This window comes from Stegostoma tigrinum, chromosome 4 (assembly GCF_030684315.1).
Source record: "Stegostoma tigrinum isolate sSteTig4 chromosome 4, sSteTig4.hap1, whole genome shotgun sequence".
Classification (NCBI taxonomy): Eukaryota; Metazoa; Chordata; class Chondrichthyes; order Orectolobiformes; family Stegostomatidae; genus Stegostoma; species Stegostoma tigrinum.
In genome coordinates, this window is record NC_081357.1 from 83,744,549 (window position 1) to 83,772,005 (window position 27,457).

General features: G+C 47.6%; 2 protein-coding genes across 2 annotated transcripts in view; one reads left to right on the plus strand and one right to left on the minus strand.

The window, feature by feature from the left end:
* b3gat2 (beta-1,3-glucuronyltransferase 2 (glucuronosyltransferase S)) overlaps positions 1-7,969 on the plus strand; it is a 90,418-nt gene extending 82,449 nt beyond the window's left edge. The window contains 4 exon segments of the mRNA XM_048531730.1: positions 4,650-4,742; positions 4,809-4,866; positions 7,896-7,911; positions 7,914-7,969. Coding sequence (XP_048387687.1) covers positions 4,650-4,742; positions 4,809-4,866; positions 7,896-7,911; positions 7,914-7,969 — 223 coding nt within the window.
* Positions 7,970-8,692: 723 nt separating this feature from the next.
* The window catches only part of smap1 (small ArfGAP 1), a 207,346-nt gene continuing 188,581 nt past the window's right edge, over positions 8,693-27,457 (minus strand). Inside the window, 2 exon segments of the mRNA XM_059645494.1 lie at positions 8,693-10,973; positions 22,770-23,071. Of these exon segments, the coding sequence (XP_059501477.1) occupies positions 10,839-10,973; positions 22,770-23,071 (437 nt within the window). The 3' untranslated portion in view covers positions 8,693-10,838.

Here is a 27,457-nt window from a genome sequence, read left to right on the forward strand (position 1 = left end):
CGTAGCTGAATTGTAACATAGAACATAGAACATTACAGCACAGTACAGGCCCTTCGGCCCTTGATGTTGTGCCGATCTGTCATACCGATCTCAAGCCCATCTAACCTACACTATTCCATGTACGTCCATACGCTTGTCCAATGACGACTTAAATGTACCTAACGTTGGCGAATCTACTACCGTTGCAGGCAAAGCGTTCCATACCCTTACTACTCTGAGTAAAGAAACTACCTCTGACATCTGTCCTATATCTTTCACCCCTCAATTTAAAGCTATGCCCCCTCGTGCTCGCCGTCACCATCCTAGGAAAAAGGTTCTCCCTATCCACCCTATCTAACCCTCTGATTATTTTATATGTTTCAATTAAGTCACCTCTCAACCTTCTTCTCTCTAATGAAAACAGCCTCAAGTCCCTCAGCCTTTCCTCGTAAGACCTTCCCTCCAGACCAGGCAACATCCTAGTAAATCTCCTCTGCACCCTTTCCAAAGCTTCCACATCCTTCTTATAATGCGGTGACCAGAACTGTACACAATACTCCAAGGCAGCCGCACCGGAGTTTTGTACAGCTGCAGCGTAACCTCTTGGTTCCGGAACTCGATCCCTCTATTAATAAAAGCTAAAACACTGTCTGCCTTCTTCACAGCCCTGTCAACCTGGATGGCAACTTTCAAGGATCTGTGTACATGCACATCGAGATCTCTCTGCTCATCTACACTACTAAGAATCTTACCATTAGCCCAGTACTTTGCCTTCCGGTTACTCCTACCAAAGTGCATCGCCTCACACTTGTCTGCATTAAACTCCATTTGCCACCTCTCAGCCCAGCTCTGCAGCTTATCTATGTCTCTCTGCAACCGACAGCATAACAAAGGGATTCAACTTCCAGAACCAGATCTGCAGCCACAGCCCACAAGACATTTGTGTAAACAAATATCTATTAAATAATTCAGTTCTATAATATTGAAAAGTAACCATTCATACTCTTGGATGACTCTGTATTAGTACAAAGAAAATTACAGCGCAGAACAGACCCTTTGGCTCTCTCAGACTGCACCGATTCAGATCCTGTATTTAACCCTGTCACCTATCTTCAACCATCTACAATCCGACTCATCTTCCGACACTTCCGCCATCTACAATCCGACCCCACCACCCAAGCCATTTTTCCATCCCCACCCTTGTCTGCTTTCCGGAGAAACCACTCTCTCCGCGACTCCCTTGTCCGCTCCACACTCCCCTCCAACCCCACCACACCAGGCACCTTCCCCTGCAACCGCAGGACGTGCTACACCTTTCCCCACACCTCCTCCCTCACCCCCATCCCAGGCCCCAAGATGACCTTCTACATCAAGCAGGTATTCACCTGCACATCTGCCAATGTGGTATATTGTATCCATTGCACCTGGTGTGGCTTCCTCTACGTTGGGGAAACCAAGCGGAGGCTTGGGGACCGCTTTTCAGAACACCTCCGCTCGGTTCGCAACAAACAATTGCACCCCCAGTCGTGAACCATTTCAACTCTCCCTCCTATTCCTCAGACGACATGTCCATCATGGGCCTCCTGCAGTGCCACAATGATGCCACCCGATGGTTGCAGGAACAGCAACTCATATTCCGCTTGGGAACCCTGCAGCCCAATGGTATCAATGTGGACTTCACAAGCTTCAAAATCTCCCCTTCCCCTACTGCATCCCAAAACCAGCCCAGCCTGTCTCTGCTTCCCTAACCTGTTCTTCCTCTCAGCCATCCCTTCCTCCAACCTCAAGCCGCACCTCCATTTCCTACCTACCACCTCATCCTGCCTCCTTGACCTGTCCATCTTCCCTGGGCTGACCTATCCCCTCCCTACCTCCCCACCTATACTCTCCTACCTATCTTGTTTTCTCTCCATCTTCGGTCCGCCTCCCCCACTCTCCCTATTTATTCCAGTTCCCTCTCCCCATCCCCCTCTCTGATGAAGGGTCTAGGCCCGAAACGTCAGCTTTTGTGCTCCTGAGATGCTGCTTGGCCTGCTGTGTTCATCCAGCTCCACACTTTGTTATCTTGGATTCTCCAGCATCTGCAGTTCCCATTATCACCTATTTTCCAATGATCTGTATCCCTTTGTTCCATGCACATTCATGTATCTGTCTAGATACACCTTAGTGACACTATCGTGCCCGCCTCTACCAGCTCCGCTGGCAACGTTTTCCAGGCACCCACCACCCTCTGCATAAACATATTTCCACGCATATCTCCCTTAAACTTTTTCCATCTCACCTTGAAATCATGAGCCCTAGGAATTGAGTCCCCCACTCTGGGAAAAAGCTTCTTGCTATCCACCCTGTCCATTCCCCTCATGATTTTGTAGACCTCAATCAAGTACCCCCCTCAACCTCCGTCTTTCTAATGTAAATAATCCTAATCTACTCAACCTCTCTTCATAGCTAGCACCCTGCATTCCAGGCAACATCCTGGTGAAACACCTCTGCACCCTGTCCAAAGCATCCACATCATTTTGGTAATGTGGCACCCAGAACTGTATGCAGTACTCCAAATGTGGTCGAACCAAAATCCTATACAACTGTAACATGACCTGCCAACTCTTGTACTCAATACCCCATCCAATGAATGTAAGATGCCGTATGCCTTCTTGACCTCTCTATCAACCTGCGTTGCCACTTTCAGGGTACGCTGGACCTGAACACCCAGATCTCTCTGTGCATCAGTTTTCCCCAGGGCTTTTCCATTTATCGTATTATTTGCTCTTGATTTGGATCTTCCAAAACGCATCACCTGGTATTTGCTTGGATTGAACTCCATCTGCCATTTCTCCACCCAACTCACCAATCTATCTATATTCTGCTGCATTCTCTGACAGTCCCCTTCACCATCTGCTACTCCACCAATCTTAGTGCCACCTGCAAACTTGCTAATCTGACCATCTATACCTTCCTCCAAATCATTTACATAGATCACAAACAACAGTGGTCCCAACACAGATCCCTGTGGAACACCACTGGTTACAGTTCTCCATTTTGAGAAACTCCCTTCCACTACAACCCTGTCTCCCGTTGCCCAGCCTGTTCTCAATTCATCTAGCTAGTACAGCCTGAACCCCATGCAACTTCACTTTCTCCATCAGCCTACCATGGGGAACATTTTCAGACACCTTACTAAAGTCCATGTATATGACATCCACAGCCCTTCTCTCATGTATTAACTCCCACTTCCTCAAAGAAAAACTTAAGAGGGAGAGGAATGTATGATACCAAAAGTATTGGCTAACTTTCATACCCCAAAATTGAATGAAATTATTCACCATAAGAACCAAACACTACAACATTTTTAAAAAAGGATCATTTAGCACCTTTAGCAATGTTGAGACAGTGATCCCAAAGGGTGCACCATTTGACCAACCTCCAAAGGCTGCTGTCCTGAGACCGACCCAAACAAGTGCCTTTGGAGTGCCACTTTTAAGTGTTAGGACTGTGACAGTTATATAAATAACAGAGCTACTGGTTGTCACTTTTCCAGCATGCAGGATAACCATGTGGTTTCTGAATGACGAGCCTTTCCCAGTTGCTAGGCAACGTTAGTTAGCTAGCCCAGGAATAAAAGTTGTTAACCATGGGTGTGATCTAAAAAATATCTATTTGAAATTGCAGTGATTAAATTAGGCTTCAAGCTCCCCTTAAATCGTTAGACTAAACACAAACATAAGATCTTCCATGATCAGCACAGTGTGTTCTTTAATATTTTCTCAGTGTAAAGGGTAGTATTCCATGCTGCATTGGCACGGTTAACAAGATTTATTTCTGTCTATAAAGCTGGAAGTGGATTTAAATAATCAAAAATGAGTGTTTCTAATAAGGGTGTCCTTATATGTTACTATCTGATTTCATATTACAAAAACTATTTAACAGTTTAATTGGCATATCAGTTTTTTAGAAAATGAAATAATTTTATGTATAAAAGATCTAATAATGTGCTAACAAGATGAATGCAAGTTAATATTTCTGAACGTTGAGTATTTCCAGCACTTTCTGCTTTTACTTCAGATTTGCAGCATCTGCACTTCTTTATTTCCGTAAACAGGAACTTTGCTAGACTACATATGTAAAAAAAATTACACCAAGCAACTGTCTGTTGATCCCCTCCACAAATGAAGAATGTTGTACAAGGGTGGAGAAAGCCTTCAAGGAACAGGATTCTGCAGAACATGAACACACCATCATACATTTAAGAGATAGTAGGAACTGCCGATACTGGAGTCTGGGATAACAAAGGTGTAGAGCTGAATGAACACAGCAGGCCAGGCAGCATCAGAGGCGCAGGAAAGCTAACGTTTCGGGTCTGGACTCTTCTTCAGTAATGGGGAGGGGAAGGGATCTCTGAAATAAATAGAGAGGGGAAGGCGATGACAGAAGGTGGCTAGAGCAGCAGATCAGTGGAGAGAAGACAGACAGGTCAAGGAGACGGGGATGAAGCCAGTAAAAGGAGAGAGAGTGTAGGTCGGGAGCTGGGCTGGGGGTTGGTCAGTGAGGAGGGAGGGGTGCATAGGTGGGAAGGAAGATGAACAGATCAAGGATGCGGGGATGAAGCTAGTAGGTAGGAAACTCTGAGTGCTGGCCAAATACATTTAAGAGATCATTTTTGTTTTTAAAATAGGATTTGCTGTGAATCTGGAAGTTGTTCTATCACATCCCAAAGCTGTGTTCAAGCGGGGCAGATCACAGCCAGGAATCAGATTTTCTAGGTTAGACAGAGGATATTGATCGGCGCAGGCTTAGAGGGCCGAAGGGCCTATTCCTGTGCTGTAGGTTTCTTTGAACCAGATTACAACAGTCCAAGAACCTGAGCCAAAAGCTGCTAACTGCACCAAGGTATGACCGGGCTTTTAACAGTTTAATACAATCAACTCTCAACCATTTGCTGACTCCTAATCTGCTTTGAGGTGGTGCTGTAAAGATTCGCATCATCAGAAAGTAGGAGAGCAGGAAAAGACAAGTGTTGGTGATGAAAAACACCATTTGCTTTCAGACCATATCCTACTGTAAAGTTAGTTGTCATGAAAATATGAGACCTGGCTAACACTCCTGTGATAAACAGGACTGGGGACCCCTTTGAAGAAGAGCAATGAAAAAGAGGGATTGGGGGTGGAGAGGATGGGGGTGAGGAGGTCAGCCATGGTTGCCTCAGAGTTCGTAACTCCAATTTTGCAGCTGGCCATCACTGGGGTTCCCAAACCCCATTCTGGAATTCCTGCTCTTCCATGAAGTTGCAGCCGTGTAACTAATATACTAAAGTCGCTTTGCCATTACAGGCCTTCATTGAGTCTTCTGCTGTTGAGCTTCAGCACACTTTGCCACAGTCTCAAATGCAATTTAGAACTGTTTGTATACATCTGATACTTATCTATTCGTGTGTAGTTGCTGAATAGTCATGCTGATGACTTACAAGTAATTGCCACTGCACACATTTCGCATAAACAATCTTGAGTTGCAGATGAATCTAACCAATGATGCTGGGGAATGCTGTTGCTTGCAAAGATTCGGAAAAGGTTTATGATAGAAATCAGAATATGATGAAGGAGCTACAAGTACTAACAATCAGAAGTGGGGCGGGGGCGCTGTGGTGGTTGGAAATGTTTTTATAATGTAGAGATCCTAAGTGCTGAATAGAATGACATTGGTCTTAGGTAGAAAATTATCTAAGATTAGGATAGAGAATCGTAATGTACTAAATCAATAAGTTTCCAAACATATTTACCCAAAATTGTCTTTTTCATTATCCCTAACTGAGACATACAAGATGATCAGAGGATTAGATAGGGTGGACAGTGAGAGTCCTTTTCCGAGGATGATGACTTCAGCTTGTACAAGGGGGCATAGCTACAAATTGAGGGGTGATAGATTTCAGACAGATGTCAGAGGCATGTTCTTTACTCAGAGCGGTAAGGGCGTGGAACGCCCTGCCTGCCAATGTAGTTAACTCAGCCTCATTAGGGGCATTTAAACAGTCCTTGGATAAGCATATGGATAATGATGGGATAGTGTAGGGGGAGGGGCTTAGATTAGTTCACATTTTGGCACAACATTGAAGGCCGAAAGGCCTGTTCTGCACTGTATTGTTCTATGTTCTATGATGTCAAAATGAAGGGACAATCATTGAATTTATTTAAGTAACAGAGTATTAAACTTCCTTTGAATTGGTAAAATGACAGCCAAACTAAGAAAATCCTGAGGAACAAATTTCTTCAATGAGAAACTATATTGCCTTCCAACCTTTCAAAAATGTGATTGTGAATATTTCTCTCATTAATTATGCAATCCAAAGTGAAATAAACTAGGTGACTGCATTTAACACTACAGGAAAAGCTGAAGCAAAGGATTCTTTGCACTTATGGAATTATATAGTACTGCAGAAACCCTTTGGTCTCTCAAGTCTGTGCCACTAAATCTATAATAGTCTCACCTTCCAGCACTAGGCCTATAACATTATACAGTCATACAGCACAGAAACAGGTGCTTCGGTCCAACCAATCTATACCAAGCATAATCCCAAACTAAACTAGTCCCACATGCCTGCTCCTAGTCCACATCCCTCCAAACCTTGCCTATGCATGTACTTATCCAAAAGTCTTTTAAATGTTGTAATTGTACCCATATCCTCCACTTCGTCTGGAAGTTCATTCCACACACGAGCCATCCTGCATAAAAGAAAATTGCTTGTCTTTTTTTAATCTTTCTCCTCTCGCCTTAGAATGCATCCCCTAGTCATGCAATGCCCCATCCCAGAGAAAAGACAACTACCATTAACTCCATCTGTACACCTCATTATTTTACAAACCTATAAAGGTCACTTTTCAACTTCCTACACTCCAGTGAAAATAAATCCCAACCTTTCTTCATAACTTAAACTTCCACACCTGGCAACATCCTGGTAAATCTCTTCTGAAAACACTTAATTATATTCTTCCTATATACTGGGCAACCAGAATTGCGCACAGTATTTCAGAAGAGGCCTCACCAATGTCCTGTACAACCTCAATTTGACTCCCCAATTCCTGTACTCAAAAGGATGGAGCAATGAGGGCAAGTGTGCCAAACACCTTTTCAACCACCCCATCTATAACTTCAAAGAATTATGTACCTGCGCTTCTAGGTCCCTCTGTTCTACAACACTACCCAAGACCCTACCATTGTTAGGTTATGACATTTCAAGTGCTCATCCAAGTACTTTTAAAAGATTGTGAGGTTACCTGCTTCAACTATCCTCCCACTTGAAGTAAACAAGACCTTGGTTTAACATCACATCTGAAAGGACATCTTTGATAGTGCTGGATCGCCCTCAGACTTGCAGTAGACTTTCAGAATTTACTTGTGGGCCCACGTCCGGGGTGATATTCAGATGTTGAACCCTCTGACTCAGAGATGAGACACTGCTGATGCACATAGATGGACTTATAAGTGAGATAGCTGCTCTTCAAAATACAATTGGAAGTCAAGAACACATTGGAATTGTTCTGCTGAAAACAATTACATGCAGGTATTCAAAATTATGACGGCAGCTGATCCAGTCATTAGGGAGAAATTGCTCTCAGTGACAGTAATGAGAAATTAAAGGAATAAAGGTAATCAGTAAAATATAGCAGGAGAAATTTGATTTTTTTAAAAAAATGCATCACATGATGATGATCTGGAATGCACTATTTAAAAGATTATTGAATCCACTTTTGCTTAAAAAAATTATTCAGAGGGAATGGATAATTAACTGCAAACAGGAATTGCAGTGCAATGGGGAGGAAGCAGGGGAGTGACAATCACTTAAAACAGACACCATAGGTGTAATGGGCTAAATGGTCTCCTCCTCATATTTGAAGAGAAACAAATTCTTTTATTTTGTGTTTTAGGTGACTGTTTGGCACACACAAACCTTGTAAATGAACCTCAACACAACCAGGATATAAATCATATTGAAGTCTAGAAATCACTAGTTTGAGCCTATCAAGCGCCACGTGGACAAGGGAGCCCAGCACATGTCCTCGTAAAAATGAAGTCTAAACGGTCTACAAGAAGCTGTCGTAGAATTCCATGATTCTATGAAGAAGCTGTCACAGCAGCAGGAAGAAGCTATTCACTTCAGACATTTTCCTCCCCCCCACAAGGGAAACAATTGACATCGCTTCAAACGTTTACAAAATATTCTTTTCTTTTTCCATCTACAAAGTTCTTAGCATTAAATTCATTCAATAGAAGACGTGCTGCAGACAAATGAAACTTCTGGTTGTGTAGCTGAATCAATTCACATGTATGCTTCAAATTTTCCATTACTTCAAAAATTGCCCCTTTCACAAGGAATTATGAAATTCATTGTTTGTCAACACCATAATTCCATTAGTTAACAGAGAAACTGAATGCAGGATAATTTTATGAACACACATGTACAAGCTAAAACCACTCACACTCACACAGGCACAAAACATGCTTTTGAGGCTCAAATTAACTCTGAAGAAGAGTGATAGTATCCGTTCCAGTTAGCCTTAACACACACTTAATTTTAGTGTGGTTCTGACTCAGTGAATTTACACTAGATTAGTGCAACAATAATCTGGTTAGCACTAACACTGAAGTTTAAAGTTTAAATGAACCTAATTGGAATGCTATCTCAGTGGAGCAAACAAATGAAATAATTCCAAAATACAAAACATGCACAACAGATTGCAGTTTAATTGAATTAATACAGTGAAATAACATACTTGCTATACTAGGCACCATATATGTAAACACAACTGTGGAAATAAACCTGGATGTAGCTCAAGGGGAACTCAAGGATATGGCGAGCACTACGCACACAGTTACCATGTTCATGTTTGGCTCATTTAGCCAATAATGCTTTAAGCACCTGTTATTAAGTAGCCATTAAGGTTTAACAAAGATAGAAAACTCAAAAGCTATGAAAAAAAAATGTTATTTACATTACAATTACAGGTTTGAACATTTGTCAACCACTAGTAAGGCGATTGTAAAACAAATGAATACAGAGCCATAAACTGTTTATTGTGGAACAGTTTGGTGTGATGTACATCAATAATATTTTAGATTATTAAGGGATAGAAATTCAAATCTCCTGTGATAACACAAATTTTTTCTGCTTTTGACAGCAAATTAAAGGCTGGTGAGCACGAGCATTTTGTCTCAATTGTTCTGCTGCTGCATCAACGTATTATCTAAAGCTTCCCTCCTCAGGGAGATTTCTCAGCTGAGCTAGTGATTGGTGACAATAGTAAAACATGAAGGAGCAAAAACACTTTGTAAAAATATTTTTTCGCTTGCCTTTTCAAAGACCTACATACTCAATCACAATTAGTTCAAACAATTGAAGACAAACTCAGAACACTGTTTATAGAATCCCTACAGTGTGGAAATAGGCCCTTCAGCCCAACAAGTCCACACTGACCTACACAGATTCTCACTCAGATCCATTCTCCTATAACCACCCTAATTGACACATCCCTGAACACTACGGGCAATTTAGCATGGCCAATCCACCTAGCTTGCACATTTTTATACAGTGGGAGGAAACCAGAGTACCCGGAGGAAACCATGCAGACACAGACAGAAGATGCAAACTCCACACGGATAGTTCCCCAAGGGTGGAATCAAACCTGGGTCCCTGGTGCTGTGAGGCAGCAGTGCTAACCACTGAGGCACTGTGCCGCCCCAGACTTATGACGCTAATTGAGCTAACATATGTTGTCACATTGTGCGTGAACTGTTCTAGGACAGGTGGCAAAATAAACTAACATTAGAAGCAACACCGAAAGCATGTAGAGGGTACTTATAAAGTTATCAGTTACAGATTATAATGGTATTGAAAACTCCCAACGCATTAATAATTCCTAGCAGCATTACTGAAGATTTACTTCAAATAGACGGTTTACAGCAGACACTCAAGGTTATGTGTTACTTAGTTATGTCAGGACCTTGCAACAAATTGAATTGTCACTTTTGACAGTTTGCATTACATAGTTGATATTAGCAGTGTTTTAATACTTAAATCAACATACTGCTAAACTTTTTCAAAGAGGAAAGTGTGGTGAAAGCAAGTAATATACTGACAAATTAGCATGCAATAAAAGTATAGAGTACCTCTAGGGTTGCCGGCTTAGAATAGGTAATTTACCATTTGCAGTAAAACAGTTCAAACCTGAGTTGCAACATATACGTTGTTTTCAATTCCTGGGATTTAAACCCAAACAAAAGTCCAAGACACTTACCATCTACCATCCAGATTTATTTTTCTTCTAATTTTGCTTCCTTTTATTTGCTCCACATCATAACATCAGCACAAAGAAAAATATTTGGAACGAAAGCAATAAAATGGTAATTCAGGAAATGCTTTTTAAACTCACTTACACCTAGTAATTTAACTCAGCAGCTCATACAATTTCTTCTACAGAGTTCAGGTGATTATAATTAGAGGGTACTGGATTTCCAGAGGGAGGCTGCCAAAATGACAATTCACTTTCTTTCTTAGCAGTACAAGTACTAGCTACAAAGTCACATACAATACCATTACAATTTATTATGAACAGTTCGGACAGCACGTGATGAATACATTTTAGAAAAATAGTGAGCGGAAGAAAACATCTGAAACTAGTACTCCACAGTTTAAGCAGGGAATGACTTCATTTGATTGAATCAACCAATAAACTGCCAAGAATAGATCAAGTTTGTAACATTAAGCAGTCAAACCAAAGTATTTCCTTTTGCATCAATAAAACAACAAATGTCTGTTATGCAATTCAAATGATGGATGACTGCAGGATGGTGGCTTCAGCTCTTGCTTTGTTTCATTTCCACAACTGAGTACTAAGAGTCTGTCCTGTTGGTTTGCCTGTCCATCCTCCCATTGTGCCTGCAGCTTGACTGAAGCTCATTACACCACTTGGGCAATGTAGATTCATCCCAGCCATCTGCTGATTCACCTGTGAACACATAAAACAAAATTCCCACTACAGAAAGCCGATATTGTAGTACGAGTCAATAATCCTCCCTTAGCGTCTTAAAGTGCTGATCTTGATAGAGGAAAGTAAAGTGAGAGACATACAGTGGAGGAAGTGAGCGTAAGAGATGCAATAACTGCACACAAGCCCAGTATGACAGATGCATACATGAAAATTTCAGTAACAGCTAAGGCATGTCTGTAAAGGTTGGTCCATTTCCCATTCTTTTGACTCTCCCAAGAGCTATTGTAATGGGTTGGGGGAGGTGTGGTGAGAATTAAAAATGGAGATAGAGAGAGGGAGGGAGTTGGAAAGGAAGAGAGGGGGTTGGTGGGGGGAGCGGTGAGTGCACGAGAGACCGGGTGGAGAGGGGAAAAGAGGGCAGCGGAGAAAAGGCATGACAGAGGGACAGAGAGATTGGAGCAGACAGGAGGGGGGAGGATAGGGGTCAATACAGAGGCACATAAAGAGGGTGAGAGGGGATAGAGATGGGGATGGAGAGGAGGAGAGGAGAAGGGTCAAGAGAGAGGGAGAGGTGGAGACGTGGCGAGAGAAGGGCGGAGACAGGGCAAAAGACAGGGGATGAGTGAGGGGGCAATTGTGAAGCATTTAGAAGGGACGAGAGAGCAGGATGGAGAGAAGATGAGAGGAAGGGGGTAAGAGAGAGGTACGGAAAGGGGGCAAGACAACAGGGCTGAGAGAGAGAGGATGGAGAGAGAGAGAGAGGACTGAGAGGGGAATGGGGGAAAGGGGTGGGCGAGAGAGACAAAGAGCAAGAGGAGCAGAGAGGAGGAAAGAGGGGGCAGAGAGGGGGAGAGAAGGAGATGGAGAGAGGATAAGAGAGGGGGCAGATGGGGTGAGAGAGATGGTGCAGAGAGGGGGAGAGATGAGGTGGAGAGGGTGAAAGAGAGAGGCGCAGAAAGCGTTGACGGCAGAGGAGATGGAGAAGAGGCGAGACGGGGGCAAGAGACCAGGGTGGAGAGGGGGTGAGAGAGGTGGTAGAGAGGGCAAGATTGACAGGACAGAGAAGGGGAAAGATGGGGCGGTGGGGGAAGAGAGGGGCGGGGGGGAAGAGAGGGGCATGGAAAGGGGGTGAGAGAAAGAGAGGCGCAGACAGGGAGAGTGGGGTGAGAGACAGGGAGAGAGAGAAGTGGAGAGGGGGAGAGGCAGGGTGGAAAGGGGGCTAGAGAGCAGGATGGAGAGGGGAGAGAGAGCGGGGTGGAGAGGTGGTGAGACAGAGGTGCAGAGAAGGGGCAAGAGAGCTGGGTGAAGCGGGAGAGGGTGAGGTCAAGCAAGGGAAGGAGTGGGTGAGGGAGAGTGAGGGTGAGCAAGGACGCAGGAGGGTGAGAGTGAAGGTGAGGGCGAGGGCAAGAGCATGGGTGAGGGCAAGAGCGAGAGCATGAGTGAGGGCGAGGGAAAGGGAGAGGGAGGGAGAGAGATGACAGAGGACATAGGTGGTGAGGGCAAGAGAAGGCCAGGGTGACACTCAGCAAGAAAGAGTGGGGGGGAAGGGTAAGAATGAGTTAGGGTGAGAGTGGGTGAGATCGAGTGAGGATGAGGGAGAGAGGTGAGGGTGAGAGAGGCTGAGGGAGAGTAAAGGGGCAAGAGGCGGTGACACAGGGTAAGAGTGAGATAAGGCGATGGCAAAAGGAGGTGAGAGAGCGCAAGCGTGAGGGAGCCCAGAAGTGAGGTTGAGTCAGGGCAGACAGTGAGGGTAAGAGAAGGTAAGTGGGAGGGAAAAGGCAAGGGTGAAAGAACATGAGGGCGAGGGAAAGCAAGAGAAAGTGATGTCGAGAGAAGAGTGTAAGGGCGAGAGGAGAGGGCAAGGAAAGGTGAAGTAGCATGAGGGAGGACAGGAGAATGAGGGGGAGGGACACTCACTCTCACTCTCTCTCGCCATTGCCATCCCTCACCTCTGCATGCTCTAGACCTTTCTTGTCCTCTCTCACCCTCTCTCGTTCTCCCTTGCCCTTGGTAGCTCCTGCCCATGCCCTTGGTAATTCCTGCCCTCGCCCTCTCTTGCTCGCTCTCATCTCCACCATCACTCACTCAATCTCTCACCCTCAGCCTATCTCGCTTTCCTTGATTTCCCTTGCCCTCGCCCGCTCTCGTCCTGGGAGGGTCAATGAGAGCAAAGGTGAGGGTGGGCAAGGTGGCGGCCAGGGAAGGCAACGTGGGGGCCAGGGAAGGCAAGAGAAGGCAAAGTTGAAAGAAGGTGAGGATGAGAGAAGGTAAGGGTAAGCGAGGTGAAAAAGAGGTGGGAGGGCTAGCGAGAGAGAGAAGAGCAGGAGAGGTCAAGGGCGAGGACAGGACCAAGTGAGAGAGGGTGACGGTAGGATCGATCCAAGGCAAGGGCGTAAGCTACTGAGTGCGAGAAAGGGCAACAAGTGTGCGAGAGCGAGGGAGGGTGACAGCAGGTGACGGCGAAACAAGGCAAAAGAAAGCAAGGACGAGGAGAAGGCAATGGTGAGAAAGGTCGAGAGGGGGTGAGGGAGAGACAGAGGGCAAGGGTGAGACAGGACAATGGCAAGGGTAAGAATGAAGGAAATAGAGGAAAGCTGGGATAGGCCGAGGTTGAGGGAGGGAGTGAGTGACGACAGGGATGGGAGTGAGCGAGACAGGGCGAGGGCATAGGAGGAATCGAGGGCAAGGGAGGTAGCAACCGAGGGAGAGGGCGGGAGCAACCAAGGGAGGGAGACAATGAGAGAGGTTGAAAGACGACAACAGAGAGCTCAAAAACATGTGGAGGTGAGGGATGCCAATGGCGAGAGACGGTGACAGCAAGTGAGGGTGAGAGTGAGGGCAAGCAAGGGTGCAAGCAGACAGTGGAGTGTCTGCTCCACTCTCTCTGTTCCTCTGTCATGCCTTTTCTCCGCTGCACCCTCGAGAGAAGGGTGAAGCAAGGCATGGGCTACGCAGGAGAGATAGGAAGAGTGATGGAGAGCGAGGCCAAGGGTAAGGGGGGACAGAGGGTGAAGGAGGGCAGAGGGCGAGGGTGAAGGCAAGAGTAGGGGAGGGTGAGGTGCAAGAGAAGGCTTGGGTGAGACAGGATGAGAGCATGCAAGGGAGGGCAACGCCGAGTGAGGTGGTGAGTGAGGGTGAGGGCAAGGGGCCGAGAGAAGTTGAAGGCAAAGAAGGGTAGTTAGGGTGACAGGGAGAGAGGCAGGGCGAGCTGGGGAGAGGAAGGGTGGGGGGGTGCGAGGTGAGGAGAGCGGGCGTGGGCTGTGGTGGCAAGCGAGGGAGGAAATGGCATGGTGAGGGACAGCAAGGAAGGGCTGAGGGTGAGGGTGGGCAGAGGGCAAGGGCAAGAGTGAGAGAAGGCAAGGGCAAGACAGGGCGATGGCAGGAGAGGGCAAGGGTGAGAGTAGGCGAGGGCAAGTGAGGGAGAGACAGGCCGAGAGAGACACAGGGGGACAAGTGAGAGTGAGAGGCGGTGACAGAAAGGGCAAAGGAGAGAGAAGGGGAGAGAGAGCGACAGCAAAATAGGTGAGAGACGGCAAGGGAGAACGAGTGGGTGTGAGGGTGCAGGAGAGCGAAAGTGATGGCCAGGGAGGGTGAAGTGCAAGGCCGAGCAGAGGAAGAGGGAGCATATGAGGGGCCAAGAGAAGTTGAGAGTGAGAGAGGGCGAGAGAGGGGTGAGGCAGTGCTTGGACTACGGGGCAAGATAGGAGGGTGAGGCACGGCGCAGGAGACTGAGGCAAGGGAGGGCAGAGGGCGAGGAAGGGCAAATGGCAAAGAATGGCAGAGGGTACGGCAAGAGAAGGCAAGGATGAAGTGCAAGAGAAGGCAACTATGGTTGCCACAGAGGGACGGCAAGGTATGGCAAGGGAGGGCAGCTGGCGAGAGACAATAGACAATAGGTGCAGGAGTAGGCCATTCGGCCCTTTGAGCCAGCACCACCACTCATTACGATCATGGCTGATCATCCATAATCAGTATCCTATTCCTGCCTTATCCCCATAACCCTCGATTCCACTATCTTTAAGAGCTCTATCCATCTCTTTCTTGAAAGTGTCCAGAGAGTTGGCCTCCATTGCCTTCTGGGAAAGAGCATTCCATACATCCACCACTCTCTGGGTGAGAAGTTTTTCTTCAGCAACAGCAAGATAAGGCAAGGGCGAGACTGGGTGAGAGAGCGTGATTGCAAGACAGGGCAAGTGCGAGAGCAGGCAAGGGCAATGCAGGTTTGGGAAGAGGGAGGGAGAGGGAGGGGGCGAGTGAGGGCAAGAGTCAGTGAGGACAAGCCAGAGAATGCGAAGGCAGTGAGGGCGAGAGGTGGCGAGAGAAGGCTGTGGTGAAGTAGGTGAGAGACAGCAAGGGCAGATGAGGGAGATTGAGGGCACAGGAGAGCGACGAGTGATGGTGAGGGAGGGCAAAGTGTGAGGCCGGGCAGAGGGCAAGGGCAAGAGAATGCAAGTGTGAGGGCAAGAGAAGGTGTGGCGAGACAGGTCAAGCGAGTGCGAGGAAGAATGAGGGTGAAGTCAAGAAAGGGCGAGTGAGTGTGAGGTCAAGAGAAGCCAAAAGAGAGGGAGTGAGAGGGCGGGGGCGAGGGAAGGTGAGGGTAAGAAGAAGTCGAGGGCGAGAGAGGCAGAGACAAGGTTGGGGGGGAGGTGGGGGTTGCTGCCAGGAGAAGGTGAGACGCTCAAGAGAGAGCGAGAGAAGGCGAGGGTGAAAGTAAGTGAGAGAGAGCAAACAGGTCGAGGGATAGTGAGGGCAAGGAAGAGTGAGGGCAAGCAAGGGAGAGCGAAAGTGTGGGTGAGGGAGGGCAGAGAGAGAGGCAGGGCAGAGGGTGAGGTAGGGCAGAAGTGAGGGGCGGCAAAGGCCAAGGGCCAGAGAAGGAGTGGGTGAGTGCAAGACAAGTATGTGAGAGGGTGAGGGAGGGCATGGGACAAGGAGCACAGGGCATGGGACAGCAAGGGCAAGGGACAGTGAGAGCGGGTGAAGACGAGTGATAGGGGAATAGGAAGGTGAGAGAAAGTGAGGGTGAGGGTGAGAGGAGAGGGCGACAGAAGGCAAAGTAGGGAGGGTTAGTGAGAGACGGTAAGAGAGGGTGAGGGCGTGAAGACGGGGGCAGTGAAAGAGGGTGAGGACTGGAGCAATGGAGGGCAAGGGTGGGAGAGACTGAGGGAGATTGCGGTAGCAACCGAGGGGAAGAGAGAACAAGACGGAATGACTGAGGGCGTGGACCTGCTGGGGGCAAGGTTGAGAGGGGATGATGGTGAGAGCGGCCAGGAGTTGATGAGGGCAAGACAAGACGAGAGAAGGCAAGAGTGAGAATGGTTGAGAGGGGGATGAAGGAGAGAGAGGGCGAGGGTGGGAAAGGGCAGGTGAGGTCAAGGGAGAGGGAGGGTGATGGAGAGGAGGGCTAGGGCAGGAGATGGCAAGTGAGGACGAGGGAGGACGATGGAGAGGGAGGAGGAGGGGGAGGGCGGTGAGGGAAAGCAAGGGCAAGAGGTGAGGGTGAGAAAGTGAAAGCGTAAGTAGGCAAGGGTGAGAGAGAGGAAACACGCTGGCAAGGGGGGAATGAAGGCGAGAGAGGGTGAAGGAGGGAGCATGAGGGTGAAGGACTGCAAGGGCGGGTGATGGCAACAGCAAGTGAAGGCAAGGGAGGACAAGGGTGAGGGGCGGTGAGGGAGCTCGAGAGAGAGAGAGGGCGAGGGAGGATGAGGCAGAGGGAGAGGGAGGAAAGGGAAGGAGGGTGGTGTGGGTGGGTGCAAGTGAGATAGGGCGAGGATGGGGGTGAGCAAAAGAGGGTTGGAGTAGGAAGCGAGCAAGTGACGGCGAGAATGAGACCAAGTAAGAGTGGGAGCGGCTAAGACTGACAGAGGGCATGAAACAGCATGAGTGGGCATAGGAGTGGGAGGGAGATCGAGAGGGGGGGAAGGCAAAGTGAGAGAAGGTGAGGTTAAGAGAAGGTGAGGGCAAGTGCAAAAGAAAGGGCAGGCGAGAGAGGGCGAGGGAGTGCGACAGCAGGGGCAGGACAGAACAAGAGAGGGCAAGGGCAGGAGCAACAGAGGTGAGAGAGTACAATCAGAGTGAGGACATTTAGGGGGAGGGCTAGAGGCAACAAGGTTGAGACCGGGCAGTAGTGGGTGAGGGCGAGAAAAGGTGAGGACAAGAGCAGGTGAGAGCGAGGGCTTGAGTGGGCCATCAAGTACGTGGGAGGATGAGGGCAAGGGCAGGTCAAGGTGAGGGAGGGCGACGGCAGGTCAAGGTGAGGGAGGGTGAGGAAGAGACAGTGCTAGAGATGGCGAGGGACAGATTGTGCAAGGGAAAGGGATGGCGAGAGGAACAGCGAGGCAAGACAGGGTGTAAAAGTGCGAGATCAAGAGAAGGTGAGGATGAAAGAAGGCGAGTGAGGGTGAAGGCGAGGGAGGGCAAAGACGAGGTTGGGAGAGACAGGGAGAAGGAGCGAGGAGGGCTGGGGTGCAAGAGAGGACAGGGGCAGGTGTGAGAGTGAAAGTACCAGTGTGGAAGTAAGTAAGAGAGGGCAAAGGCTGGGAAAGAGCAAGGGACGGTGAGGGTGGGTGATGGTGAGCGAGGGAGGACAAGCTTGGGAGCATGCGAGGGCCGTTGGGGGTGAGCATGGGTGAGCATGAGTGAAATAGGAAGGGTGAGAGACAGCGAGGGAGAGTGAGGGTGTGAGCAGATGAGGTCAAGAACAGGTGAAGGCAAGAGAAGGGGAGGGCAATGAAGCACGAGCGCGAAGGAGAGCACAGACGAGGGCAGCTAAGACGAGGGAGGATGTGGCCGAGGGAGGAATGGGCAAGGGAGCATTGGGGCGAGAGAGCACAAGGGTGGGTGAGGGCAAGGGTAGGCAAGGTTGAGGATGCAAGAGACATTGGGAGTGGGAGAGGTCAAGGGTGAGGGCAAGACAGGGTGAAAGAAGGCAAGGGCAAGAGGGGTAATGAGGGCAGGGTGACTGTAGGTAAGGGACAGACACAGCAATGAGGGAGAAGGAGGGCAATGGGTAGAGCGAGGGAGGGCTAGGAAGAGGGTGGGAATAGGAGGGCAAGGGAGGTAGAGCGAAAGGGGATGGGTGAGGGCGAGACAGTGCAAGGGCAGGAGTGGGTGAGGGAAGGTGAGGGGTGGCAAGTGAGACAGGGTCGATTGTGGTGGGGCATCAGTGAGGGCAGCAGGGTGTGGATGAGGATGGTGATTGGGGTCGAATGTAACAAGGATGAGGTAGGGCGAGGGATGGAGAGGGGAAAGACTGTTGGTGAGGGGCAGGTACAGTGAAGCAGAGTGAGGGAGATGGAGGGCAAGGCAGAGGTGGGCGTGGGAGGATGAGGGAAAGGGAGTGCGACGGATGGTAAGGGAGGCTGAGGGAAAGAGAGGGAGGCCAAGGGATGGAGAGGGAGGCTGAAGGATGGAGAGAAAAGCTGAGGGTTGGAGGAGGAGGAGGACAGGTGAGACAGAGCGAGGGCAGGTGAAGGGGAGCTAGGCAGGTGAGGGACAGCAAGGACAGGCGAAGGAGGGCTAGGCAGCACGAGGGCCAGGGAGAGGGAGGGCCAAGGAGAGGAAGAGTGAGGGTGAGGGAAGGCAAAGGTGGGGGCGGGACCAAGCAAGGGCAGGAGCGATAGAGGCAAGAGGGCATATGGGGTCGAGGGCTACAGGGGACAAGGGCAAGAGTGGGCAGTAGCAGGCAAGTGTTAGGCAGGGCAAGAGTAGGCAAGGGTGAAGGCGGGAGAGGGAGAGGGCCGGTGAGTGCGAAGACGTGGGCAGGTCAGGGTGAGGGAGGGCGAGGACAAGAGGTGAGGGCAAGTGCGAGAGATGGCGAAGGTGAGAGAAGGTGACAGAGAGAAGGCAAGGGTGGAACCAAGCAAGAGAGGGCAAGGGCAGGAGCGACAGAGGCAAGAGAGGACAACTAGGGCGAGGGCTACAAGAGGCAGTGTGATGGCTAGAGGGGACAAGGGTGAGAGTGGGTATCAGTGGGGGAGGGCAAATCAGGGCATGAGTGGACAAGGGGGAAGGTGGGAGATGGTTGGTTAGTGCGAGGCAGAAGGAGGATGAGGGCAGATCAGGAGTGAGGGAGTGAGAGGGAGGGTGAGAGGGGCTGAGAGAAAGCAAAGGTGAGAGAACGCAAGGGATGGTGAGGGTGAGAGCGGGAGGGCGTGAGGGTGGGAAAGGGCGAGGGAGGGAGACAGACCGAAAGAGAAGGAGCATACTGGTGAGGGAGCATGAGGGTGAGGGAGTGCGAAGGTGGGCGAGGACAGGGCAAAGGAGGGTGGTTGCGAGGGAGAGAGAGGGCTTGGGAGCGGGAGGTCAAGAGAGAGGGAAGGAGAAAGGGTGAGTGGGGCAAGAGAGGCCGAGAGATGGCTAGTTCAAGATTGGGTGAGGTCGAGAGAAGGCAGGAGCGAGAGAAGGTGAGGGCAAGAGATAGCGAGGGAGGGCAACAGTGTGGCAGGGAGAGACCAGGTGTGGAATAGAGTGGGTGAGGCAGCGAGCAGGTGAGGGAGTGAGAGAAGTCTGGGGAGCAAGAGAGGGTGGGGACAGGTGTGACCCATAGCGGGTGAGGGTTAGGAGTGAGTGAGGGAGGGAGAGGGCGACCAATGGTGGACAAGGGAGTGACCAATGGTGAGAGAGGGTGAGGGTCGGTGGCGGAGAGTGTGGGCAAGCATATGGGTGGGTGAGAGAAAGGGACGCCGAGGAATGGAGAGCAAGGGCAGGCGAGAGAGCACGAGGGCAGGCGAGCGAGGGTGAGGGAGTGCGAGGGTCAGGGCTGGGGAGGGCCAGAGCGAGGGAGGGCCAGGGTGAGGTAGGGCCAGGGCGAGGTACAGCAAGGCTGAGCAAGGGAGAGGGAGGGCAAGGAATGGTCAGGGCAAGGGAGGGTGAGGGAGAGAACAAGGTCAGCCAGAGAGACAGAGAGCGCAAAGTGGGGAAAGAGTATGACAAGGGAGAGGGTAAGAGCAACAAGGAGAAGTAAATGCTGTACAAACTGCTTTACAACTACAACAGCATCAAATTAGCCTACACACATCACTGTCACCGACATAATGCCTGATGAACAGGTCATCACACTGAAGAGTGACATTGGAAAGTTAGTATTGGGAATGTTCTCATTGGTCAATGGCTTTTCTTCATCGAAGAATTCTTAGAATCCCTTCAGTGTGGAAACAGGCCCTTCGCCCAAACACATCCACACTGACCCTTAGAGTATCCCACCTAGACCTATTCCCCTATAACCCACCTAATCTACACATGCCTGATACATTATGGGCAATTTAGTGTGGCCAATCCACCTAGCCTACACATCTTTGGATAGTGGAAGGAAAGTGGAGCACCCAGAGGAAACCCACGGAAACATGGGGAAAATGTGCAAACTCCAGAAAGACAGTTGCCCGAGGGTGGAATTGAATCTTTCCTGCCTAATATTCTTTGACATACAGACATTGCACATTCTAATGATGTGCCGCCTAATTATAAAATCAATAGCAATGATCCAATGGCTCCACATATGAGCTAATAGGTTCTAAACAAAAAAAGGATAAATTTATCTAATTTAAACTCATGTTCAAATGCCAAAGGCACATTAACTTACCACAAGTTACACCAGTAACACAGGTAAGCAATCTTTTAACTTGCTATGATGGAGTGTTGCTGATCCAGAAGCATTTATTGGGAGGTCACTTTAAATACAAGACTGTGATCCAATGACTGCCATACTGGATAAATTTTCAATTGCCAGCCAATTGCTGCCAATTTTCATAAGAATGTCTCATAGAACAAGATGCTGAAGGGACGCTGGGGAAGTAAGCACCACTGCAAGTAAAATTTTTCTTTCAGTTTTAACTTGCATTAGTCATGTTCTCTCAAGTTATGACTGATGATTTAATGAGTCCCATTATTGTTGGAAATACTTTACAATTCCATTTAGAATCATATAGGAACCTTTCTGATGCAATTAGAGAAGGCAATTAATAACAATAATTTTGGATGCATTTATGCATATAATGGTATGCAACACCACATACACAATCCATCACTGAGATAAACAGTTTTCATTTATACTAACTGCTTATCAGTGCACCACTGCAGCAATACAATATCTAAAGACAAGAACAGATGGTGACAGGTTTTATCACTAACCAATGTTCAGTTAGCCTGAATGCTGGATTGCAATTAGTCTTAGTCCTCCAAGACACAGAAGGGAAAAACTGAGAATGAGGATCAATCACCAGCACTGGTTTTCTTCCATACAGGACAGATGACACTATGAGGCTTGGTAATGATCTGGTCAAATTGCTTAGTGGCACTCCTTTGCCTTTGTTAGTTATTTTCTCATGGGATGTAGGTACTATTGGCAAGTAGTTCCCTCTCCAAGTAGGGACGGCAGATTTCTTTCCCTAAAGGATATTGGTGAACCTGATGAGTTTAAAGCAAGACTAGTAAGAAAGGAATGCTTTTGGTTATAACCTTTTACGATAATCATTAATGTACATCTCAGGCAGCTATCGTTAAAGCTCCAGCTAGTTTAATACAGGCACTTCCTAATTGCTACAGAAACATGGGAAACGCAACAATCAATTGCAGTGGAGAAACAATATAGTAAATGTCTCCAGCCTTTGCTGACGGATTTCGTTGACCCGAGAGTCTAACCCACAGTCTGCTGACCCATTCTCCCACCTCCAACAAACCCCATCCTCTTCAAACAAATGCCCTCAACCGTACACTTGCATTTCCTGCACTTCTGCTCTCAGTACTCAACCCACCAACGAAAATAAGGGTGGAGTCCCCCTGATCCTCACATACCACCCCACGAGCTTTCGCATCAAGCCATCTTCCTCCACCACCTGCAATCTGACCCCACTCTAAAGAGGTATTTCGCTCTCCACCCGATCTGCCTTTTGTAGGGACTGCTCACTCCGCAACTCTCTTATTTGCTCTACACACCCCACCAATCCCACCACACCCACACCTTTCCCTGCAACCACAGGAAGTGTTACACCTGCCCCTACACCTTCCCTCTCGCCTCCATTCAAGGCCCAAGACAAACTTTTGAAATCAGACAGGAGTTCACCTTAACATCCTCCAACCTGGGGTCTACAGTATCCGTTGCTCCCAATGAGGCCTCCTCTAAATCGGTGAGTCCAAGTGTAGAATTGATGACCAATTCGCAGAGCATCTGCACTCTGTACACTATAATCAACAACATCCTCAGGTTGCCAACCATTTTAGCTCCTCCCTTAATCCCTTGGTGACATGTCATTCTGGGCCTTATCCCACTGCAACAATGATGCCGCATGCAAACTGGAAGAGCAACACCTCATATTCTGCCTTGGGAGCCTACAGACTGATGACCCAAACAGAATTCACCATTTTCAAAATCTCCCCACCCCCAGCCTCAACCCATGTCCAACCATCCTTCTCATTTATGCCTCCTTGACCTGATACAAACTGTCCATCATTTTCCACCTATCCGTTCCACACTTCCCACTGATCAATCACCACTACCCCCTATCTGCATCCAGCTATCACCATCCCACCCACCTTCCCCCAGCCTGACTCCTCCTCCTCTATTTATTTCCTAGCTCCCTTCCCCTCCCCAGTTCTGATGAAGGGACCCCGACCCAAAACGTTGACTTTCCTGCTCCTCTGATACCACCTGACCTGCTGTATTCTTTCAGCGCCACACTGTATTCACAAATACATTAATGATCACTTTTAATCTACAAAACAACAATTCAATATTATATATTATTGATAATTAATAACTCTGCTGTAAAATGGCTTCTTGCTGTACCTCTCTTGACTAAATAAATAATTAGCTTTACTTACCTGACTGAGATTCCACTGCATTTGCTGGCTTTGTTGCATACTGTGTGAATTTCCCACATTTCCTGCTTGGGGAGCCATCATATTCTCCGGAACTCTGACAGCACTGGTTTGCGTATTACCCATAAATTCATTTGCCATTCCAAAGCCAACCACCATCCCTGCCGGCTGGCCCACCATTCCAGCCGATTGTCCCATCATCCCAGTGGGAGCTGGCAAAGGTGCTCCAAGGTTAGGGAAATTTGGATAGCTAGCTGCAGGGTGAGAGACATACGACATCGAAGAAGGTGCCATGTACACAGCAGCTAGAAATAATGCAGTGAAAATATAAAGTTATATTAGGGCACTTTTCATAAAATGCAAATCAAGTGAAAGAGGCCACAAAAACTCAACAAATAAATTGTATAAGAAGTTTAAGTAACATGCTCTCCACCCTCCGATGTATTTTGGCTACACTGTGTACAATTTTTAGGTTGCATATTGTAGAGGCCTCAAGGAGATAAACACGGTAGATACAGATGTGGTGTACTTCAGATAGTGTAGTGGGTAACATGTAAACATGGATTGGTTAGCTAAGAAAAAGTAGAGTCAGAATAAAGGGTGATTTTCAGGTTGGCAAGCTGTACCTTGCCCAATGTCACGGGGATCAATTCTGCTATTTACAATCTGTATCTATGTCTTGGATAAAGAGACTGAATGCATAGGAGCTAAAACTACAGATGCACAAAGGTAGGTGAGCAATTAACTTGTCAAGAGGACAAAATCTACAGACATATTGGCAGACAAAAATTTGGGCATAATGTGGGACCATGTGAACTTGGTCACTTTGGCTGAAAGAATAGAAAACTAGAACATTATTTGAATAGAGAGAAACAGCAGAACAGGTACAGAGGGTTATGGGAGCCAGACTGGAAATTGGGATTGAGGCCACAATGAGATCACCCAGCATCTTCAATGGCAGAGCAGAAGCCAAGGGGGCATTTGGCCTGCAGTGTTTCTAGACATTGTGCTCATGGCAGCTTTCAGGGGAAAATGGACAAAGAATATAAACAGCTAAAGATCCCAGAATCACATGCAATAATAATAGTAAAAGTCAAACAGTTGCCCCATTTACCTACAGTAACATAATTACAGGTAGTTCTGCTATAACGTGTGTTGCATAAATGCAAATTGGCTGTAATGTGATTGATGAATAGTGGATGCTATCTGGCTAACGTGAACTTTCTGCTGTACAGGTATTGAAATTTTCAATGCCAATTTCCCTATGACATGATTTTATGTAGTGTTACTTTCTATAGCATGAGGTCACACAAATATGCAACTAGGCCGTTATAGGAAAACTGCTTGTACACTGTTTAAACAAAATTGTTGTGGCAGGTAGAATACAACATTGACTGCATTAGAGTGGAGCAACAGTCGCCTCATTTCAGCTTACTGCAGATTTTGGCAGTCCAATTCATGTGGTCAGGCCATTTCTAGTAGGTTATCTCAACAGCCAGCCATCATATTTCTTGGATCCTCATTCCAATCGCTACTAAATTAAGCTTTTTATAAAAAAATTGCATCCTTTCTAAGGAAACTTGATGCAGCACGGCACTGAGACACTAACTTACATCAGTAAGCATAATTATTACAAAAAAACATTTAGAATGTAGCAGGTGAAGTAAAACTATATGCTAGCTTGAAGTTTTGGTGGAGACATGATTGTTATAGAATTCCTACAGTGTGGAAACAGGCCCTTTGGCCCAACAAGCCCACACTGACTCTGAGCATCCCACCCAGATCCATCCCCCTAATCTACACATCCCTGAACACTACGGGCAATTTAGCATGGCCAATCCACCTAGCCTGCACATCTTTGGACTGTGGGAGGAAACCGGAACACCTGGAGGAAACCCATGCAGATACAGGGAGAATGTGCAAACTCCACACAGTCACCTCAGGGTGGAATTGAACCCGGGTCCCTGGTGCTGTGAGGCAGCAGTGCTAACTACTGAGCAACTGTGCCACCCCAAATACAACACTATTTGGCATATATCATGTTCTCAATGCAATGAACATGAATAGATTAACAATCATGGTTGGCTACACAATTATTCCTACCAAACTGTATCAATGTTAATGAGGTTGGCAATGTAAGTTCAATGGCACAATTTAAAAAAGAGACAGGGAGTGCAAGAAAAGAGAAACCTAAAATCTTTGAATGTGTCTTGAAAGCAGTTAATAAAATGTGGAATCCTGCAATAAAAACAAAAGGTTTTGGAAAAACTGACAAGTCAGGCAACACCTGTTAACAGAAAAGCAAAGTTAAAAGTCAAGTCCAATCTGACTCTTCTTTGGCATTGGACAGGGGTGGAAATGGGTTTTATGCTTTTGACAAAGGGGGAAATGGGCAAGGAACCATGGGAAAGGCTGGTGGGCAGCAGAGAATAGAAATCAATGATGCCATTATAACCTAAGGCAAAGCAACTGGTAATGGCTTTAGAAAATGAACAAAGCCAGAATTGGTGTAAATAGCAGAGTAAACGTCAGCTCTGATTGAAAATAAGATGTGGACATTGGGGGGACTCTCACCTGGACCAGGAGACCAAGCTTAAAGTCTGCAGCTTCCAATGTAGCCTCCTCCACATTGGTAAGACCGAGTGTAGACTCGCTGCTTCCGACGTGGCCTCCTCTACACTGGTGAGACTGAGTGTAGACTCCGCTGCTCCCGATGTGGCCTCCTCTACATCGGTGAGACCAAGTGAGACTTGGAGACCGTTTTATAGAGTATTTGTGCTCTGTACATGACAAATGACAACACGTTCCAGTTTCCGACCATTTTGACACTCCCTCCCATTCCCTGGGTGACATGTTCATTCTGGGCTTCCTCCAGTATCACAATGGCACCATCTGCTAATTGGAGGAACAGCACTTCATATTCCATCTTGCGAGCCTACAGCCCGATGCCTAAACATGGAATTCACCAGTTTTAAAATCTCCCCGCCCCCGGCCTCATCTCACGTCCAACCCTCCCTCTCATCCTCACCTCCTCGACCTGACACAACCTGTCCATCTTCTCTCCCACCTATCCACCCATCCTACCCCAACGACCAGTCTCGACCACTCCATACCTGCATTCACTTATCACCATCTCACCTACCTTCTCCAGCCCTACCCCCTCCTGTTTATATCTGATCTCCCTTCCCCCTGCCCATTTTTGAAAAAGGGTCCCAACCCGAAACAACAACTTTCCTGCTCCTCTGATGCTGCCTGACCTGCTGTACTTCTCCAGCTCCATACTGTGTGACCCGATCTCTGACTCTTCTCTTCCATATCTTCTCTGTCTCCAATTCTAGGGATAAGCTATTAATACTAAATAGAATCCCACTGATCCCCACAGCTACTCTAATACAGTTCTTTACACTCTGCTTCCTGGAAGGAATCCATTTTATTCTCTCAGATTCTCCAATGCATCTAATGATTCTATTTTCTGCAACCGTGCTCCCGATATGTTTTTTTTTGTCAAATGACAATTTCCCATCATTGTGTTGGACAGTACCCTAACTGTCTATAAGTTGTTTCCTGCAATTTTGTGCCTCAAACTATTGCCTCCCTTCTCAGTCATGTTGCAGTTGTACTGGACATTGGTTACGCCACTTTTGGAATACTGTGTTCAATTCTGGTTTCCTTGCAATAGGAAGGATGCTATGAAATGTGAAAGGATTCAGAGATGATTTACAAGGATGTTGCCAGGGTTGGAGGGTTTGAGTTAGACGGAGAAGCTGAATAGGCTAGGGCTATTTTCCCTAGCGCACCAGAGGCTGAGGGGTAGCCTTATAGAAGCTTATAAAATCATAAGGATCATAGATAGGACAAATAGCCAAAGTCTTTTCCCCTGGGGTTCAGAATCCAAAATTAGAGGGCATGCTTTTAAGGTAAGAGGGGACAGACTTAAAAGGGACCTAGGGAGCCACTTCTTCAAACTGAGGGTGGAGCATGTATGGAATGAACTGCCAGGGGATGCGGTGGATGCTGGTACAATTATGACATTTAAAGGCGTCTGAATGGGTACATAAATAGGACGGGTTGAAAGGGATATAGGCCAAATGCTGGCAAATGGGATTAGATTAATTTAGGATATCTGAACAGCATGGGCAAGTTGGACCAAAGGTCTGTTTTCACGCTGTACAGCTCTATGATTACTTAGTCGTAGTCGTGACTAAATGGTTAAGGCAATGGATTAAAAATCCATTTGGGGTTGCTCCCATGTAGGCTCGAAACGTGTTGACTATGATCCGCAGTGCTGCTCCTTTGCAAAGAGGTGTGATGGCTCAGTGGTTAGCATTCTGCCTCACAATGCCAGGGGACCTGCGTTCAATTCCAGCCTCAGGTGACTGTCTGTGTGGAGTGTGCATATTCTCCCTGTGTGGGCTTCCTCCCATAGTTGAAAGATATGTAGGTTAGATAGACTGCACATGCTAAATTGCCAGTAGGGTCCAGGGCTATGCAGATTAGGTGGATTGGCCATGGGAAATGTAGCATTATAGGGTGGGGGGTGAGTCTGGGTGGGATGCTCTTCAGACAGTCGGTGTGAATTGTTGGGCCAAATGGTCTGTTTCTACACCATGGGATTCAAACATAAAACAGTACTGGCCCTTCAGCCCATGATGTTGTGCCAACCTATTATCTGACTCTAAGATCAAACTACC